Genomic DNA, 19,224 nt, shown 5'->3' with positions numbered 1-19,224 from the left:
TTATAACATTTCCCTGGTGAAGGGGGGGGGGATATGCATCATGTTATAGGGTCAGATTGCTGATCTGACACTTTGCAGCGTTTGTTCTGAGCACGCGCTGGTAAACCACTTCCCTGCAGGACCCGGAAGCAGCCCCGCAGCCATATTGGATCCGGGGCCTGCAGGGAAAAGTAGGTAGGAGACCCTCGGAGCAACGCGATCACATCGCGTTGCTCCGAGGGTCTCAGGGAAGCACGCAGGGAGTCCCCTCCCTGTGCGATGCTTCCCTATACCGCCGAAACACATCAATCATCTTTGATCGCAGTGTGTCGGGGGTTAATGTGCCAGGAGCGGTCTGTAAGCGCTTCTTCACCAGTGCCAATGCATGTCATGTGTGTTCTCCATGTACACGTGTGAGAGACACTTTGTGGACCGTGCAAATGGTAAAGATCTGACATGTCATCGTGTTTGGCCCACGGACACGCGGCCCGCGAAAACACACTGACATGTGCATAGACTCATTAATTTGAGTAGGTCCACGTGTGTCAGTGTCTCCGGGACATGTGAAAACTTTCATCACACCGGACACACTGACGTGTGAAAGAGCCCTAATGACATACAAACAAAAAATTAGTTACTTAACCGAAGGTGACTGATGAGCAGCTTTTCCTCAGCAGACATTGCCTTCTTCATGACCATATCACTCAATGTCAGATAGGGTGCCAGAATGTGAAGCAGTCTATCAAAAGCCGGGATTGTGAGACGGCAGAAGGAAATCTGAAAATTTGACAGGAAAAAATGGTTAGTTAACATATGATAAAATGTTTGGAAACACATTTTAATTCGGAAATTGTCTTTATATATTTTGCAACTAACCTCCTCAAATCAGTGTAAAGCACATAAAAGTGCCCCTTCTCTGTGCACTCAGCTACCAGAGGGTACACCCACATTCTTTTACACGCTTGCTTTCTCCTCTGCTGTTGCGCCTAAAATAAAAAATAAATAAAGATTGTTTAGAACACAACACTGTGAAAAAAAAATACATGTAAAGATTATTTTAAATGTACTTTAGCTTACCTGCTCTCTGCGATTGAGGATTTGCAGCAGCAACCCCGGCATCAGAATCCTGTAGGGCCTGCGGAGCTGTAGCTGTGGGCTCTGATCTTGGCTCTGCTCTGCGCTCTGCTGAGCGCTCTCATCTTGGAGCAAACGTCCACTCATTATTGGTGTGTGTTTCCAAAATGGAGAATGGAAGAAGAAGGGGTTGGACAAGGAAATGACAGTTTTTTTTTCTTTGTGAAGTTTGTCAAGTTTATAACTTTATTGGTGTAAAAAACGCAGACAATTCTGCAGGAGAAAACGCAATGAAAACCGCATAAAAAGCGCATCAAAACCGCACCTGCGTTTTCTGCCAAGAGATGCGGATTCAGAGCAGAAAAATCCGCAGGCAAATCTGCAACATGTGCACATAGCCTTAATATGCAGAAGGTTCTGGAAAAACACCTCAGGGCAGTCAGCCAATTACCGCAGCTCTACAGTCACATAGAAGGGGGAGGAGCCATGTCCTGTGAGATAGTTTTAATTTGAAGTGGCAGTTGGTGGTCGGACACGTTGAGCAGAGGAACCATTTTGTAGATGAAGGAATTGCCTACCTTCTCCTTGCCTGCTTTGCTTAAAAAGGGGACTGACACGATAAGGGAAGTTAATAGTCTTCATATGAGGAAGACTATCATTGCACCTCTAGGAGGAATAATTACCTCGGGGCAGAAACAGAGCACAGCGCTGAAGAAGAAATATTCAGACTTAATAAAACCAGAGGTTACTAAGATCTGCCTGTCTGCAGGTACACAGCAATCATCAAGTGTGAGTGTAGTCCTGTACATCAGTTTCCTGCTGTTTGTAAATTATTATTATTTATTATTATAGCGCCATTTATTCCATGGCGCTTTACATATGAGGAGGGGTATACATAATAAAAACAAGTACAATAATCTTAAACAATACAGGTCACAACTGGTACAGGAGAAGAGAGGACCCTGCCCGCGAGGGCTCACAATCTACAAGAGATGGGTGAGGATACAGTAGGCGAGGGTAGAATTGCTCGTGCAGTGGTTTGGTCGATCGGTGGTTACTGCAGGTTATAGGCTTGTCGGAAGATGTGGATCTTCAGGCTCTTTTTGAAAGTTTCGATGATAGGCGAGAGCCTGATATGTTGTGGTAGAGAGTTCCAGAGTAGGGGTGATGCGAGAGAGAAATCTTGTATGCGATTGTGGGAAGATGAGATAAGAGGGGAGTAGAGAAGGAGATCTTGTGAGGATCGGAGGTTGCGTGCAGGAAAGTACGGGGAGACGAGGTCACAGATCTATGGAGGAGACAGGTTGTGGATGGCTTTGTATGTTATGGTTAGAGTTTTGTACTGGAGTCTCTCGGTAATGGGGAGCCAGTGAATGGATTGACAGAGGGGAGAGGCCGGGGAATAGTGGGGGGAGAGGTGGATTAGTCGGGCAGCAGAGTTTAGAATATATTGGAGTGGTGTGAGAGTGTTAGAGGGGAGGCCTGTTATGATCTGGTGGCCTAGGAGTACCATGTGACGTACTCTGGAGAAGTTGGTACCTGTACTGACCGCAGACCCTGAACTTAGCATCGCAACTAGAAGCAGCCGTGGCATATACCTACAGTTAGGGCCAGAAATATTTGGACAGTGACACAATTTTCGCGAGTTGGGCTCTGCATGCCACCACATTGGATTTGAAATGAAACCTCTACAACAGAATTCAAGTGCAGATTGTAACGTTTAATTTGAAGGGTTGAACAAAAATATCTGATAGAAAATGTAGGAATTGTACACATTTCTTTACAAACACTCCACATTTTAGGAGGTCAAAAGTAATTGGACAAATAAATGTAACCCAAACAAAATATTTTTATTTTCAATATTTTGTTGCAAATCCTTTGGAGGCAATCACTGCCTTAAGTCTGGAACCCATGGACATCACCAAACGCTCGGTTTCCTCCTTCTTAATGCTTTGCCAGGCCTTTGCAGCCGCAGCCTTCAGGTCTTGCTTGTTTGTGGGTCTTTCCGTCTTAAGTCTGGATTTGAGCAAGTGAAATGCATGCTCAATTGGGTTTAGATCTGGAGATTGACTTGGCCATTGCAGAATGTTCCACTTTTTGGCACTCATGAACTCCTGGGTAGCTTTGGATGTATGCTTGGGGTCATTGTCCATCTGTACTATGAAGCGCCGTCCAATCAACTTTGCAGCATCTGGCTGAATCTAGGCTGAAAGTATATCCCGGTACACTTCAGAATTCATCCGGCTACTCTTGTCTGCTCTTATGTCATCAATAAACACAAGTGACCCAGTGCCATTGAAAGCCATGCATGCCCATGCCATCACGTTGCCTCCACCATGTTTTACAGAGGATGTGGTGTGCCTTGGATCATGTGCCGTTCCCTTTCTTCTCCAAACTTTTTTCTTCCCATCATTCTGGTACAGGTTGATCTTTGTCTCATCTGTCCATAGAATACTTTTCCAGAACTGAGCTGGCTTCTTGAGGTGTTTTTCTGCAAATTTAACTCTGGCCTGTCTATTTTTGGTATTGATGAATGGTTTGCATCTAGATGTGAACCCTTTGTATTTACTGTCATGGAGTCTTCTCTTTACTGTTGACTTAGAGACAGATACACCTACTTCACTGAGAGTGTTCTGGACTTCAGTTGATGTTGTGAACGGGTTCTTCTTCACCAAATTAAGTATGCGGCGATCATCCACCACTGTTGTCATCCGTGGACGCCCAGGCCTTTTTGAGTTCCCAAGCTCACCAGTCAATTCCTTTTTTCTCAGAATGTACCCAACTGTTGATTTTGCTACTCCAAGCATGTCTGCTATCTCTCTGATGGATTTTTTTTTTTTTTTCAGCCTCAGGATGTTCTGCTTCACCTCAATTGAGAGTTCCTTTGAATGCACTACCTAGGTTAATACGATTAATCCCCAATCCCCACAGTTTTAAGCGTGCCCTAAAAACTCATTTGTTCAGACTGGCCTACCGCCTCAATGCATTAACCTAACGATCCCTGTGTGGCCTATTTATAATAAAAAAAAAAAAAAAAAAAAGGTTCCTCGCATCATGTTCTCATACACTTTATGCAGTATTAGCCCTCTGTGTCTGTACTGCTACATACTTAGGCAGGTAACTGGTTCATGCAGCTTTACATGAACACCTGAGCCTTACACTATAGCTGGTCCGAATAACTAAAGCAATTGTTACCATCCACCTCTCGTGTCTCCCCTTTTCCCCATAGTTTGTAAGCTTGCGAGCAGGGCCCTCACTCCTCCTGGTATCTGTTTTGAACTGTATTTCTGTTATGCTGTAATGTCTATTGTCTGTACAAGTCCCCTCTATAATTTGTAAAGCGCTGCGGAATATGTTGGCGCTATATAAATAAAATTATTATTATTATTATTATTCCTTTGACCGCATGTTGTCTGCTCACAGCAACAGCTTCCAAATGCAAAACCACACACCTGGAATCCACCCCTGACCTTTTAACTACTTCATTGATTACAGGTTAACGAGGGAGACGCCTTCAGAGTTAATTGCAGCCCTTAGAGTCCATTGTCCAATTACTTTTGGTCCCTTGAAAAAGAGGACGCTATGCATTACAGAGCTATGATTCCTAAACCCTTTCTCCGATTTGGATGTGGAAACTATCATATTGCAGCTGGGAGTGTGCACTTTCAGCCCATATCTTATATATAATTGCCTAGAATACTACTTCCTGCAATTTGTGCCAACTTCCGTGGCTTTGTCCGGAGCTAATGTCCGGAGCTAATGTCCGGAGCTAATGTCCGGAGCTAATGTCCGGAGATAAGTGACGTCAACAGTGTCCAGTGTCTGATTGGTTGCCGCCTGCTGCGAGCGACCAATCAGAAACGTGCCGTACTGTGACACACTCCGCCCGCCATTTTGGTGTGATTTTTGAATTTTTACCTCACAGCAAGTTTCTACTGCGTGGAGGCGGGCCCAGTGACGTTGCTCTTCAAGCTCCTGCCGAATTTCAAGTATATATGGATTCTAGACTCCCGATTCTTTAGAATCGGGCTGCCATCTAGTTATATATATAATTGTATTTCTGAACATGTTTTTGTAAACAGCTAAAATAACAAAACTTGTGTCACTGTCCAAATATTTCTGGCCCTAACTGTAACACTCCCTAGACACCTCGACACAGCCTAAGGACTAACTTCCCCTAAAGATAGAAACGGGAAAACTATCTTGCCTCAGAGAAAATCCCCAAAGGATAGACAGCCCCCCACAAATATTGACTGTGAGAGGAGAGGGAAATTACATACGCAGACTGAAATCAGGATTTAGCAAAGGAGGCCTTTCTAGCTAAAAAGAAAGAATAGGACAGAGTACTATGCCTTCAGTATTAAAACACTAGAAAATATCCACCACAGAAAATACAAATCTCCACATCTGACTAAAGACATGGAGGTTATATCTGCATCTCCAGAGATACAGCTTGGCTGCAAAAAATCCTTACACAGACAAAGCTGGACAAGACAAAACATGAAAATGCACAAAACTATAAGGCCCACAGCATGTGGATAGCAAAAACAAAGCCAGAACTTATCTTTGTTGAAAAGAACAGCAAAACAGGAGAGACCAGTCAGGGATGTGAATCCTCCAAAAACAATGGACAACTGGCACTGACTAAAGGATCAAGCAAGACTATATATAGCCCAGTCCAAATTGCAATAAGTGGACACACCTGATAAATGCTGCGATCCAAAGACAGCAGCACTACCAATCATAACCAACGGAGGGAACCCAAGAGCAGAATTCACAATAGAGGCCACAGAGCAGGAGGTTACAGTAGTCGAAGCGGGAGATGATGAGGGCATGGACTAGGGTTTATGCAGATTCTTCGTTTAGGAATGTACGGATCCATGAAATATTTTTGAGTTGAAGGTGGCAGGAAGTGGAAAGGGCTTGGATATGCAGTTTGAAGGAGAGATCAGTGTCAAGGATTACCCCGAGGCAGCGAGCTTGTGGGACTGGGGAGAATGGGCAGCAGTTTACTGTAATGGATAGGTTTGTTGGGGAGGTCGCGTGAGATGGGGGAAAGACAATGAATTCTGTTTTGTCCATGTTAAGTTTTACAAATCTAGTGGAGAAGAAGGATGAAAGAGCGGACAGACATTGAGGGATTCTGGTTAGTAGGGTGGTGATAACTGGTCCAGAGATGTAGATCTGCGTGTGATCAGCATAGAGATGATACTGAAAACCCTGAGATTCTATGAGCTGTCACAGGCCAAAGGCGTAAATGGATAAGAGCAGGGGTCCTAGAACTGAACCTTGCAAGACTCCGACAGATAGGGGGCGAGGTGAGGAAGTGGTGTGTGAGTGGGAGACGCTGAATGTCCGGTCTGTTAGGTATGACGAGATTCAGGATAGGGCCAATTCTGTGATGCCAAGGGATGAGAGGGTCTGTAGCAATAGGGAAAGGTCCACTGTGTCAAAGGCAGAGGACAGGCCCAGGAGGAGGAGGACAGAGTAGTGTTGCTTGCTCTTTGTGGTTAATAGCTCATTGGTGACCTTAGTTAGGGCAGTTTCAGTGGAGTGGTGTGACCGGAAGTCAGATTGTAAGCAGTCGAAGATCAAGCAGGAAGAGAGATGGGAGGACAGTTCAAGATGGACGTGTTGTTCAAGCAGTTTTGAGGCATAGGGGAGAAGTGTAGGGCGATAGCTAGATACAGAGGATGGGTCAAGAGAGGGCTTTTTGAGGATAGGTGTGATTGAGGCATGTTTAAAGCTTGAGGGGAAAACTCTAGTTGTTAGTGATAGGTTGAAGAGATGGGTTAGGGTTGGGATGAGTTTTGGGATGAAGTGGGATGGGATGGGGTCAAGTGCACATGTGGTGAGATGCGATCTTGAGAGTAGAGTGGAGAGTCGATCTTCTGTAATGGTGGAGAAGTTGGTTTTTCGAGGTGGATGGTGTTGTGAATTCTGTTGTCGGGCTCCCTCCTGTGGTCATGAATGGTACTTCGGCTGGTTCTGTCCATGGACTTCCTCTGGTGGGTGTTTCTGAGTTTCCTTCCACAGGTGACGATGTTAATTCGTTAGCTGCTGCTCTATTTAACTCCACTTAGATCTTTGCTCCATGCCACCTGTCAATGTTCCAGTATTGGTCTAGTTCACTCCTGGATCGTTCTTGTGACCTGTCTTCCCAGCAGAAGCTAAGTTCCAGCTTGTATTTCTTTGGTTTGCTATTTTTCTGTCCAGCTTGCTATTTTTATTGTTGTCTTGCTTGCTGGAAGCTCTGGGACGCAGAGGGAGCGCCTCCGCACCGTGAGTCGGTGCGGAGGGTCTTTTTGCGCCCTCTGCGTGGTCTTTTTGTAGGTTTTTGTGCTGACCGCAAAGTAACCTTTCCTATCCTCGGTCTGTTCAGTAAGTCGGGCCTCACTTTGCTAAATCTATTTCATCTCTGTGTTTGTATTTTCATCTTTACTCACAGTCATTATATGTGGGGGGCTGCCTTTTCCTTTGGGGAATTTCTCTGAGGCAAGGTAGGCTTTATTTTTCTATCTTCAGGGCTAGCTAGTTCCTTAGGCTGTGCCGAGTTGCATAGGGAGCGTTAGGCGCAATCCACGGCTATTTCTAGTGTGTTTGATAGGATTAGGGATTGCGGTCAGCAGAGTTCCCACGTCCCAGAGCTCGTCCTTTATTATCAGTAACTATCAGGTCATTCCGTGTGCTCTTAACCACCAGGTCCATTATTGTCCTGACTACCAGGTCACAACAGGAGGGCTGGGCAGTTGGGAGGAAGGGCTCTGGGGGTTGTCGACTCAAACTGTCTCTGATGTTATCAATCTTATGCTTAAAAAATGAGGCAAAGTCTTCAGCTGAGATAAGTGGGGAGGGAGGAGGTGCTGAGGGACGGAGGAGAGAATTGAAGGTGTTGAATAACTGTTTAGGGTTGTGAGACAGGGAGGATAGTAGAGATGAGAAGTAGGTTTGTTTCGCTGTGGCGAGTGTTTTCTTGAAAGTAGTGAGGGACTGTTTGAGTGCGATGAAGTGCTCGTTGGAATGGGATCTTTTCCATCTCCGCTCAGCAGCCCTGGAAGCTTGCCTCAGTTCTTTGGTCAGGCTGGTGTGCCTGGGCTGTCTGTTGATTTTGCGAGCTTTGGTATGTGTGAGAGGGGCAAGAGATTCCAAAGCTACAGCTATTGTGGTGTTATATAGAGCGGCAGCATCATCTGCATTGTGTAGGAAACTTACGTCTGTGAAAGGGAGGAGGGATTCAGAGAATGAGTGTAGATCAAGGTGTTTAAGATTTCTGCGAGGGTGTGCAAGATTGTGGGGTGGGGATTGTAGACATGGAATAGAGAGGGTAAATAATAATTTGCCCCATTACCTTCAGTAAAAATACTTCTGTTTTAAATTCTTACGGCTGCTTAATGACTGGGCTCAAATGCACAAACTACTACCACCATTATCATCGTCTGCCTAGAGGCAGTTACTGTGCAAACATTGCATTGTTGAATTTACTGTGCGTGTGTAATTTGAGAAGGAAAGACTCTTCTCCTGACAGAAAGCTTGGCTACCGTAAAATACAGCATACCCTGTCAGGAGTACAATCTTCAGCCATATACCATATGAGAACGTCACACATACAGTATACAGATATGATATATTATATACTGTGACACAGACATCAGATGTCATATAAAGGATAACATGTGTTGGTATAATATCTGATGTCTGTGGTCACAGTATAAAATATACCAGTTATATATTATCCTGTACATGACACCTAATCGGTGTAAACAATATACCACATGCATCATACAGGATAATATGATATACAGTGAGTACAGCCATCAGATGGCATACATTGGTCACATATTTTCCTGTATATTGTATATAGTATACTATGTACACAGACATCAGATATAAAAGGGTATTCCCATCTCCAATATCCTATCCCATTATGTAGTAAGTGTAATAATAATAATATTAGCAAATAGAAATGTAGTAACCTTTTTCTGATTCGCTATGTCTCTTTCCTCATGTGCAGGCATTGTATGACCTTAGGCATCCATGGTCATGACCATTAGCAACTAGCTAACTAACTGTCACTATATCAGTGGCCGTAACCATCTATAATATAACGCTGGGAGCGTCACTCTGTCCGAAGCCTTTATAGACTGCGCAAGCGCAAGCGCCAGACCCCACAGAGTGACGCTCCCAGGAGATCGTGGTATGCGTAAACACTGAACGCACACCGCGATCTCCAACGGATAGCAGGGACCGCCAGGAGGGTAAGTATTATATTCACCTGTCCCCCATTCCAGCGCTGCGTGCGGCTCCGTCTCCGTGTCCCGGTCCTCTGCCTGTGACATTCAGTTCAGAGGGCACGATGACGCGCTTAATGCGCGCCGCCCTCTGACTGACCAGTCACAGCCAGAGGAGCCGGAAGATTGCAGCGCGCAGCAGTGGAACGGGGCCAGGTGAATATAGCAAGTGTCGGGGGCCTGAGCTAGCGGCGATACCGGCACCTGACCCCCACAGTGCACCAGTGTCCCCGCCTGCTCAGGCCCCCCAGCACTCGGCGCCCAGCGACGATAGGTGAGTATGGATTTTTTTTTTTATATATTGCAGCAGCATACGGGGCATATACAATGGAGCATCTTATGGGGGCCATAAACCTTTATGGAGCAGTGTACGGGGGCATATACCATGGAGCATCTTATGGGGGCCATAAACCATAATGGAGCAGTGTACGGGGGCCTATACCATGGAGCATCTTATGGGGGCCATAAACCTTTATGGAACAGCGTACGGGGCATACACTATGGAGAATCTTATGGGGCCATCAACCATAATGGAGCAGTGTATGAGGGCATATACTATGGAGCATCTTATGGGGGCCATAAACCTTTATGGAGCAGTGTACGGGGCATATACTATGGAGCATCTTATGGGGGCCATCAACCTTTATGGAGCAGCGTATGGGGCATATGGATGGGAGCAGCAAATTAAAGAATGGTGGCGCAGGATGGGAGCAGCACATGACAGAACAGGGGCGCAGGATGGGAGCAGCACATGACAGAATAGGGCAGCACATGACAGAACGGGGGTGCAGGATGGCAGCAGCACATGACAGAATGGGGGTGCAGGATGGAAGCAGCACATGACAGAACGGGGGCGCAGGATGGGAGCAGCACATGACAGAACGGGGGTGCAGGATGAGAGCAGCACATGACAGGATGGGGGCGCAGGATGGGTGCAGCACATGTCAGAATGGAGGCGCAGGATGGGTATAGCACATGTCAGAATGGAGGCGCAGGATGGGTGCAGCACATGTCAGAATGGAGGCGCAGGACTGGTGCAGCACATGTCAGAATGGAGGCGCAGGATGGGTGCAGCACATGACAGGATGGGGGCGCAGGATGGAGCAGCACATGACAGGATGGAGACGCAGGATGGAGCAGCACATGACAGGATGGGGACGCAGGATGGAGCAGCACATGACAGGATGGGGGCGCGAGCAGCACATGACAGGATGGAGACCATATACCAATATAAATGCTCGCCACCCGGGCGTAGAACGGGTTCAATAGCTAGTGGATATATAAGGTCCTGAAATGCCTGCACAGGTGGAGGAGGCTGATGGACAAGTATGATCACTTGCTCCTCCACCATTTAATAGACAGCAGCGGGGTTAATACAGGTTTCCCCACAGATTACACAAGTGTCTGCGACAATTAATAAGCTCCACAAAGTTATGTCCTCAACACATTTGTTAATATAATGATGAAGTGGCTAACACTTTAAACAAGAACATTTTGGATGTCTGGAGTCACCACGAGTAGAAGCCTAAAAACAGCAATCACTTTACAAGCCAACAACACTGATGTGATATTTTATTAAATAGCTTTAAAATATTGTAATACTTACGTTTCTTGTACCAAATAAAAATAATAGTAGAGCCAATTGCTAGAAGCAGGAGAATCAGAGCAATCAGAGTCAAAACAACGGAAGTGGAAATTGACATTTTTAGTGGATTTGGGTTATCTTTGGTTAAATTGTTATGACTAGTTTTATCAGTCACTGCACTTAGGAAACCTAATGGAAGAAAATATACATTTATATTACAATTTTACAGGAAAAAAATCAATTCAAAATTAGTCATAAGTTGATTATAAGAATCCATTGAAAGCATTGTCTTAAGGTACCGTCACATTAAGCGACGCTGCAGCGATATAGGCAACGATGCCGATCGCTGCAGCGTCGCTGTTTCGTCGTTGTGTGGTCAATGGAGAGCTGTCACACAGACAGCTCTCCAGCGACCAACGATGCCGAAGTCCCCTGGTAACCAGGGTAAACATCGGGTTACTAAGCGCAGGGCCGCACTTAGTAACCCGATGTTTACCCTGGTTACCAGTGTAAATGTAAAAAAAAACAAACACTACATATTTACATTCCGGTGTCTGTCGCATCCCCCAGCGTTCTGCTTCCCTGCACTGTGTAAGCGCCGGCCGTAAAGCAGAGCGGTGACGTCACCGCTGTGCTCTGCTTTACGGCCAGCCGGCGCTGACCCAGTGCAGGGAAGCAGAACGCCGGGGGACACGACATACACCAGAATGTAAGTATGTAGTGTTTGGTTTTTTTTACATTTACACTGGTAAATCGGGTTACTAAGTGCGGCCCTGCGCTTAGTAACCCGATGTTTACCCTGGTTACCAGTGAAGACATCGCTGAATCGGCGTCACACACGCCGATTCAGCGATGTCAGCGGGTGAGCCAACGACGAAATAAAGTGCTGGCCTTCTAGCTCCAACCAACGATGTCACAGCAGGATCCAGATCGCTGCTGCGTGTCAAACACAACGATATCGCTATCCAGGACACTGCAACGTCACGGATCACTATCGATATCGTTGTTAAGTTGTTCAGTGTGAAGGTACCTTAAGTCATTGAGGGTATATCTCTTTATCCAAAGGCCATATGGTTGGTCCGTTCTAGTCAATGGCTCACCAGGTGGCCACTGGAAAAAGCTGAGCAGAGTCGACAGACAATAAATTGACATTGCACTTTTTTAATACTAGTGGTGGTCCACAGCAGTCAGACCAAAGCTGAAGGTATTTTATGATGGTTGTTATAAAAACCAGATTGTATCTTAATTTCCCAGACAACCATGTTTTTGAAAACCAAGAAGAATTGACTTTGTATCTGTATATTGGCTTGTGGATTTAAGTGTTTATTTCTGGTGGGTAAAGAAGAAAGACTTGTAAACTGATATACGATTTAACATACTGTGTAAGTCTGTAATAGTGACTTTTACATAGTGCACGTTTAACTTTGTTTTTTGTGTGCTGATATGCTAATTGTGTAATGTATTCTGTACCAGTTTGTTAACTTCCAAGGTAGATAGGGAAAGGCTGCGAGGGTGGACTGAAATACACTGGGTAAATCTAAAAATAGATCACATGCCTTGGGTATAAAAGAGACATCTTTTCTTCTGGTTGGAGTCACTCTTCAAAATCTCAGCTGAGGGTACATTGGACCTGGCTGAATGAACATAGGACTGCTCTCGATTAACTCCCTATGCTTGTCATTACCTCCTCTATGCGTGCGTATCACAGGTGGAATAGCAACCCTGGGAGCTCAGACATAACATCTACTATTATCCCAGCGAGTCAGCGGAAGGGTAAGGCCCTGTAATGTGCACCATCTTGGGTTAATTGCTGGGATTGTTCTGTTTGCTATTGGGTGTTCTGGTTCAATAAAGTATTGGCACACTGTTTCACCCTAACCCTGTGTTGTCTGTGTAGTGTATTGCCCACCGGGAAATAGAGCGAACCTTCAGTGGTATGAGCCCTGGTCCATGAAGTCTGGCTAAAAGGCAGCCGGGCAAGCAGACGGGAGCACCCACTGACCCCATTTCTCCAAAGGTGCCTTTAGTGTCTTTTCCAAGACAATCCCTTTAAGACTTGCACAAAATTTGATGTTCCCAGTGTAAAGCATTGTGGGAACCCTCACAAAATTGTTAAAACTGCTTCTATGGCACATGTAGATTTTGGCATAATAAGTCTTGTTCAATTGTAGACTGTTTAAATGTTTGCTAACTGCCACAAGTTCAAACTAGGAGTTAAATTATTATGGTTGTGTTGTTTAATATGTATTCTCATGTCCAAGGTGCTATCCCAATATGTAGTAGGTATAATAATAATAATTTAGCACATATCTCCAATTAGACATGTAGTATAGTTTTTATTTGCTAAGTCACTTACCCTATGTGCAGGGCATTGCAGTAGCTTAGGTATCTATAGTTGCTACCACTCATATAGTGACAGTTACTTAGTTGTTAGTGGTGGTAGCCATGAACTCCTAAGCAACAGCAAGGCCCTGCATGTGGGGTAAGCGACTTAACAAAATCGAGTGTGAGTTGTCGGTCATAGTATTTGTAAGTTGACTTTTTTCCAATTGTCCTCACATGTAGTATGACTATCTGTGACCAATACAGTTTTAGTTTTGTGAGTTGATTATTTTTCTAATTACAATTTTTCCTCAAGTTTTTTAACATTGCGTTATTACTATCTCTATATCGATTATTAAGTGAAGGAAAGATTCAGTACAGACCAAAAGTTTGGACACATCTTCTCATTTAAAGATTTTCTATATTTTCATGACTATGAAAATTGTACATTCACACTGAAGGCATCAAAACTATGAATTAACACATGCGGAATTATATACTTAGCAAAAAAGTGTGAAACAACTGAAATTATGTCTTATTCTAGGTTCTTCAAAGTAGCCACCTTTTGCATTGATGACTGCTTTGCACACTCTTGGCATTCTCTTGATGAGCTTCAAGAGGTAGTCACCGGGAATGGTCTTCCAACAATCTTGAAGGAGTTCTCAGAGATGCTTAGCCCTTGTTGGCCCTTTTGCCTTCACTCTGCAGTCCAGCTCACCCCAACCATCTATAGAGGCCAGGTCATCTGGCATAGCACCCCATCACTCTCGTTCTTGGTCAAATAGCCCTTACACAGCCTGGAGGTGTGTTTGGGGTCATTGTCCTGTTCAAAAATAAATGATGGTCCAACTAAACGCAAACCGGATGGAAGAGCATGCTGCTGCAAGATGCTGTGGTAGCCATGCTGGTTCAGTATGCCTTCAATTTTGAATAAATACCCAATAGTGTCACCAGCAAAGCACCCCCACACCATCATACCTCCTCCTCCATGCTTCACGGTGGGAACCAGGCATGTAGAGTCCATCCGTTCACCTTTTCTGCGTCGCACAAAGACATGGTGGTTGGAAACAAAGATCTCAAATTTGAACTCATCAGACCAGCACAGATTTCCACTGGTCTAATGTCCATTCCTTGTGTTCTTTAGCCCAAACAAGTCTCTTCTGCTTGTTGCCTGTCCTTAGCAGTGGTTTCCTAGCAGCTGTTTTACCATGAAGGCCTGCTGCACAAAGTCTCCTTTTAACAGTTGTAGAGATGTGTCTGCTGCTAGAACTCTGTGTGGCATTGACCTGGTCTCTAATCTGAGCTGCTGTTAACCTGCGATTTCTGAGGCTGGTGACTCGGATAAACTTATCCTCAGAAGCAGAGGTGACTCTTGGTCTTCCTTTCCTGGGACGGTCCTCATGTGAGCCAGTTTTTTTGTAGCGCTTGATGGTATTTGCCACTGCACTTGGGGACTGTCATGATCCCAATGGCAGGGGATCACAAAAGGACAAGCACAAAAACAAAACAAGCTCTAGGGTGATGGAACCTGAGCTGACTGCGATCCTGAACCTAAACACACAACTAGCAGTAGCCGGGGAACGTGCCTACGATGATTCCTAGACGTCTCACGCCAGCCGAAGGATTAACTTCCCCTATTAGAAGAAACACAGACCTCACTTGCCTCCACAGAAACACCCCACAGAAATAGCAGCCCCCCACATGTAATAACGGTGAAATGAGAGGAAAGCACATACGTAGTTATGAAAATAGAATCAGCAAAAATGAGGCCCGCTAAAGCTAGATAGCAGAGGATACAAAAGTGAACTGCGCGGTCAGCAAAAAACCCTTCAAAAAACCATCCTGAAATTACTTGAACTCATGTGCCAACTCATGGAACATGAGGAGTAATTTCAGCCCACAAGAGCAACCAGCAGCAAGGAATCACATATCTGCAAGCTGGACTAAGACAAAAATTAAGCAAAACGTGGAACAGGAAAATCAAAACTTAGCTTGTCCTGAAGATAAAAGACGCGGGGAGCAGGGGTAAAAAGACACGCTGATTACATTGATAGCCGGCGAGGAAATGACAAAAAAGCCAGGTTAAATAGGAAACTCCCATAACCTGATGGAACAGGTGGACACCAGAGACCGCAGAGAACACAAGTCACCCAGTACCATCAGTAACCACCAGAGGGAGCCCAAAAACAGAACTCACAACAGGGGACACTTTCAAAGTTTGCCCAATTTTTCGGACTGACTGACCTTAATTTCTTAAAGTAATGATAGCCACTTGTTTTTCCTTACTTAGCTGCTTTTTTCTTGCCATATTACCAATTCTAACAGGCTATTCAGTAGGACTATCAGCTGTGTATCCACCAGACTTCTGCACAACACACCTGATGGTCCCAACCCCATTTATAAGGCAAGAGATCCCACTTATTAAACCTGACAGGGCACACCTGTGAAGTGACAACCATTCCCGGTGACTACCTCTTGAAGCTCATCAAGAAAATGCCAAGAGTGTGTAAAGCAGTCATCAAAGCAAAAGATGGCTACTTTGAAGAACCTAGAATATAAGACATAATTTCAGTTGATTCACACTCTTTTGTTAAGTATATAATTCCACATGTGTTAATTCATAGTTTTGATGCCTTCAGTGTGAATGTACAATTTTCATAGTCATGAAAATACGGAAAAATCTTTAAATGAGAAGGTGTGTCCAAACTTTTGGTTTGTACTGTATATCTTGGTACCATGTTAGCCAGTGGATAGAAAAATATTTAGAATTGAGAGTCCTCAGTGGTTGATACCTTTTAATGGCTAACTGAAAAGATGGTAACAAATTGCAAGCTTTCGAGACTCCTCCGGTCTCTTCATCAGGCTAGACTAAGAGAAATTCTGAAGAATCACATATTTAGGCACAACACAGCACAGAAAAATGCCATAGATAAGACAGGTGACGTGAAGCAGAATTACCATTATGTGAGTTATAAACAGTGATGTCCATAAATATTGGAACAGTTCATAGATAAGGAGTGTGAATTGTTTTATTGACCTGTGATTGGGGTCTGGTTCTATGTTATGATTTCCCCACACGGTCTGAGGAGCAAATTCCTTAATTGATGTAAAAAGACATAAATCTATGCGACACATTCATTCCTGCACTGAGATTGTCAAAGGTCATCACCAGCTCATATTCTCAGACTCTTCTGTCTCTCTGAGATTTGAAGTTACCTTTAAATACAATTTAATGTCCATAATGCTATGATCAGGGAGACAAAAATGTATTGCCACAGGTAGATCCATTCTTTTTCTCTTATTGTATGGTGATGAGAGTTCATCCTTGTTCTCAGTTTCTGCCCTGCCTCCCCTACATACAGACGCCCAGTTGGACATTTACAAATAATTAAGTATACCATATTAGAAGTGACGCAGCTGAAAGTACCTGGTATCTTGCAGTCCTGATGTGAATTAGGGATCTTTATATTTTCTGTGGTCTTTATAAATGGACAGGTTTTACATTTTATCTGGTTGCAAGGAAAGGTTCCTGCAGCTGTTGGAGAGGACAGGGAGCGTCTGACAATGATACTTCTTAGATTTGGGAGCTGCCAAAAACACAGTAGTGGGGGGACTGGAAAAATGGATTGTAAGCAGGCATCTTTTTGTAGCTCCCCTTAGCACCTACAGATTTGGATTGTAGGTGACTACTAGAGGCACTCGATTATTTTCTTCTTTAGCTTTGTAATGCAGCAGGTGATTCCTGGATATTCTAGTTGTTTTTGTAATTTGGTTTTGAATTGTTCTTGGATGGTAGCCCTGATTCAAAAAGGTCTTTCTGAGGCGACCAAGGTGTTCATCTCTATCCATGGGGTTGGAACATATACGATTGTATCTGATGGCTTGGCTGTAGACAATAGAGTTTTTTTATGTGTTTTGGATGGAAACTGTCCCATTTAAGGTATGTTGGACGGTTGATTGGCTTCTGATACAGGGATGTTTCTATTTCATTGTTCTGCAGCTTAATGATAGTGTCCAAAAGTTAATTTCAGTGCAGGAGTAGTTGAGTGTTAAGTTGATGGTAGGATGAAATTGATTAAACTGTTCATGGAACATCTTTAGCTGTGGCTCAGACTCTGTCCAGATGATTAAAATATCATCAATGTAGCGGTAGCAGGCCAGAGACCTGATGGGACATGAGGATAAAAAGTCGCTTTCAAGCTTGGCCATGAAAAGATTTGCATACTGTGAGGCCATTTTTCTTCCCATTGCTGTGCCAGTCTCCTGTAGATATATCTTGCTGTCAAATTCAAAGTAATTGCGGGTGAGGATGAATTTTATAAGTTTCACCACAGAATCAGCATCAATCCCTGAGTTTTCCAGGAAGAATTTGAAGGCATTTAATCCATCTCAGAGAGACAGAAGAGTCTGGGTATATAAGCTGATGATGACCTTTGACACTCTCAGTGCTGGAATGAATGTGTCACATGGATTAATGTCTTTTTACATCAATTAAGGAATTTGCTCCTCAGACCATGTGGGGGCATCATAACATAGAACCAGACCCGAATCAGAGGACAATAAAACATTCACACTCCTTATCTATGAACTGTTCCAATATTTATGGACATAACTGTTTATAACTCACATAATGGTAATTCTGCTTCACGTCACCTGTCTTATATATGGCATTTTTCTGTGCTGTGTTGTGCCTAAATATGTGATTCTTCAGAATTTCTATTAGTCTATGCCTGATGAAGAGACCGGATTAGTCTCGAAAGCTTGAAATTTGTTTCCATCTTTTCAGTTAGCCATTAAAAGGTATCAAACATTGAGGACTCTCAATTCTAAATATTTTTCTAAGTGATACACTCGCTGAATCTTTTGTGTGCATGTTGCACTGCTGTATACCACATGTGATTGGACTATGTATCCATTTTCATTGTCCGCCCTCTAGGCAATACCTTTTGAGTCCATATATATATATATATATATATATATATATTGCTTTCATGCACTAGAGAAAATACTCTGGGTTACATCATAGAGGGCAACCACCTCTGTGACATATGCCTCCCATCCACTATGCGACCATTAGCCACAAACCTCCATGTACAAACAAAAAACTAAGGCAGCCTACCAGTTCAGGGTGAAAAAATGTGGCTATTTAATTGCCCAAAATGGCGACATTTCAGCTCAGGTTCGCCTCCTGACAAAAGGACTAAACGCGCGTTGGGGCGCCTGGGGAAGACCACATGTAGCAGACCACCACCAATGTAAGTGCCCTATTAGTATTCCCGCATCTGATTATGGCCTCAGTAGGACACTAGTTGTACCAGAGATAGGATAGTTTATGGGGCTAAAAAGGTGGGACTGTATTACGCACTATGCACTTTGGTTGTAGGTCAGGCTAATGGTGGGATATTTCCCCGTTTTGTTTAAGTAGTGACCTTGATATTCTAAGTCAAACTTTGTTGTATTATGTATACATGAACTTTGTTGAGTTATATTTTATGTACATTTTAATTACGGCACGCTGTTCTGGATGATTTTTTCTTCTGTGGTTTCAGACAAAAAACTAAGGCAGCATACCAGTTCAGGGCACCTGCCCTATCACCTGCGGCATATAGATTAGTCTTGAATTTCTACATGTTATGTGCATATCTGGCCAGGAGATTTTCTCTCAATTTAATCCTAATCTGATAGATCTCCTTGGAGATAGAAGGCGTGGGAGCAGACTTGTTGATATTGTCTAAATATTGCAGGTGGGAAAGTAATACCTCTCTGCCACTCTCCCTCTTCCTTTTCAGATAGGAAGCTTGTTGGAGAAGCAGACCTGTAATCACAACTTTATGCGCCAATCATAAGGACTCATCAGAAACCTCCCATTATCATTTATCTGAAAGTAGTGTTCCAACTCCGAAGAGATTCTATCTAACACCTCCCCATTCAACAGCAATGCGTCATTTAAAGGGAACCTGTCACCCCGTTTTTTCA

General features: G+C 44.0%; 1 protein-coding gene across 1 annotated transcript in view; it reads right to left on the bottom strand.

Annotated features, from left to right (window-relative positions):
• Positions 1-19,224, bottom strand: part of PDCD1 (programmed cell death 1) — a 102,664-nt gene that overhangs the window by 40,286 nt on the left and 43,154 nt on the right. Inside the window, exon 3 of the mRNA XM_069727071.1 lies at positions 10,948-11,115. Within this exon, the coding sequence (XP_069583172.1) occupies positions 10,948-11,115 (168 nt within the window). The remainder of the gene's footprint in view (positions 1-10,947; positions 11,116-19,224) is intronic.

The sequence above is a fragment of the Ranitomeya imitator genome, chromosome 5 (assembly GCF_032444005.1).
Source record: "Ranitomeya imitator isolate aRanImi1 chromosome 5, aRanImi1.pri, whole genome shotgun sequence".
NCBI classification, from domain to species: domain Eukaryota; kingdom Metazoa; phylum Chordata; class Amphibia; order Anura; family Dendrobatidae; genus Ranitomeya; species Ranitomeya imitator.
This window is presented reverse-complemented; position numbering and strand designations above follow the sequence as displayed.